The sequence below is a fragment of the Arctopsyche grandis genome, chromosome 4 (genome assembly GCF_051622035.1).
Source record: "Arctopsyche grandis isolate Sample6627 chromosome 4, ASM5162203v2, whole genome shotgun sequence".
Taxonomy (NCBI): Eukaryota; Metazoa; Arthropoda; class Insecta; order Trichoptera; family Hydropsychidae; genus Arctopsyche; species Arctopsyche grandis.
Window position 1 is genome coordinate 6985001 of NC_135358.1, and position 2021 is coordinate 6987021.

Below are 2021 nucleotides of genomic sequence, written 5' to 3' on the forward strand. Positions count from 1 at the left end.
ATATTTTAATAATAAATTTAGTAAAGAATATAAAATTACACGAATTACTTTAATATAAATTAAATATGAAAAAGAACTATTAGACAGTTGGGAAACACCGTTTCTGTTTGCTATTATTCTATTAAGTAAAGTTCGTTAAAATTTTTTGTCTGAAAGCAATTATGTGGAAGATTTATTGCTTCTGTGGGACCGAATTTTGACTGACGAGCAGGGACCCTTATTTTTTTTTGTATTCAGGTAGGGAGATGTATCTCGTTCGTATACGCTTTTGTAACTGACACAAAATTAACACAAAATTTTTCGCAATCACTGATATTAAAAAACGCTGTTAACGGCCGATCATCTGTTTATTTTTACACTTAAATTATACTAGGATGCAATTAGTAAAATAAGTGATTAGATGGTTAAGTTTTTAGATTAAATTTCGTGCAATAGCCGGGTTTAAGCGAGTAATAGCGGGAAGAACGCAGAAGCACGTCTTCCCCGCATGACACGACAGACCGAACTCCCATATATATATATATATATATATATATATATATATATATATATATATATATATATATATATATATATAAGAATCTAAGCTAGAATCGTAGCTCCCTTATCAGGTACAAGAGCTCCTCTTTTCTGATAAGGTATACCTGACCAACGATGAAATTAATGTCCTAATGTAACCCATTTCTTTATATTACAAATTAAAAAAAATAAAAAAAACATTATTAAGTAATTACTTTAGAATTGCATTTGGATATGGGTACGAGATCACAGGCAACATCATCGATATGAAGACACTGATGGAGATCCCCGCAATGCCAGTAGAGGCTTTTTCTTTTCGCATATGGGCTGGTTGATGTGTCGGAAGCACCCATCAATCATCAAAACGGGCAAGAACATCAACATGGAAGACTTGAATGCAGATCCAATAGTCATGTTTCAAAAAAAGTAGCAAACAAATATTGAATATCACATAATTAATACACACTCTTAATACCTATTACAGATTTTCTTGCTTTTCAGCTACTACTATTTACTTTATTTTATATTTGCTGTATACGTACCAGTGGCGATTCCCGTGTACTTTTGGAACGAAAGCTGGAACGTATCATTATTTGTAAATTACTTTTTCCGATACGTGAACGTATTACATACTACCTGGTGTGTTAATAGTGTGGCACATTCTTTTGGGAATAAACCTTTTGATAAGTAAGATTATTTTTAATTCAATCAAAACGCGACATCAACACATTAATATTATATTTCTATTTTAGAAATATATTAGCGGTAGAATCCAGATTTGTATCCCTTGTTACCTTTGGTGACGGTACCCACAACTTTCATCATGCATTCCCATGGGACTATAGGTCACCTGAGTTAGGAACTTCCTTGCAAATTACTTCTAAATTAATCGAAGGATTGGCACGTCTGGGAATGGCTTCTAATTTGAAATATGTATCTGACGATATGGTACCAGGCTCAAATATTTTAAATATATATTATGATTAACTATAATATGAATGTGAAATACATTACCTGTTTTACTCTCCAGATTAAAGCAAGAGCTAAAAGAACCGGCGATGGCACATATAAGACACAAACAAGTGAAAAAGCTCTTTAGGATCGAGTTCGTATATATATAATATATACATACATTTGGTAATGGATATATACGTATTATGAAATGAAATGCAAAATAATGTTTTACTTGTACAAAGGTTGAGGTATGATGTATAGTATGAAATAATAAAACGATTTTTTTTCGACTTTGATCATAAATAGCTCCATTTAACTTTTATTTCAAAAAATTACAAAAATGAATATACGCAACTAATGCACAAAAACGTAAATACTGAAATGTATATGTATATACATACATACATACATATGTACATACGTTCATACACGAGTGTACCCTAAAAATGTCTGACTTTTAAAGTACAACTTTTGAATCGAAATTTGAATGAAGAAAGGCAATTAGGTATTGACTTAATGTAAAAATGAAGTAAATTTACATATGTATT

The 2021-nt window shown here is 30.9% G+C and overlaps 1 protein-coding gene across 1 annotated transcript in view; it reads left to right on the plus strand.

Moving 5' to 3' along the window:
• LOC143910704 (acyl-CoA Delta-9 desaturase-like) overlaps window positions 1-1773 on the plus strand; it is a 12065-nt gene extending 10292 nt beyond the window's left edge. Inside the window, exons 2-5 of the mRNA XM_077429295.1 lie at window positions 740-945; window positions 1021-1206; window positions 1272-1467; window positions 1550-1773. Coding sequence (XP_077285421.1) covers window positions 740-945; window positions 1021-1206; window positions 1272-1467; window positions 1550-1618 — 657 coding nt within the window. The 3' untranslated portion in view covers window positions 1619-1773. The remainder of the gene's footprint in view (window positions 1-739; window positions 946-1020; window positions 1207-1271; window positions 1468-1549) is intronic.
• Window positions 1774-2021: the final 248 nt, after the last annotated feature.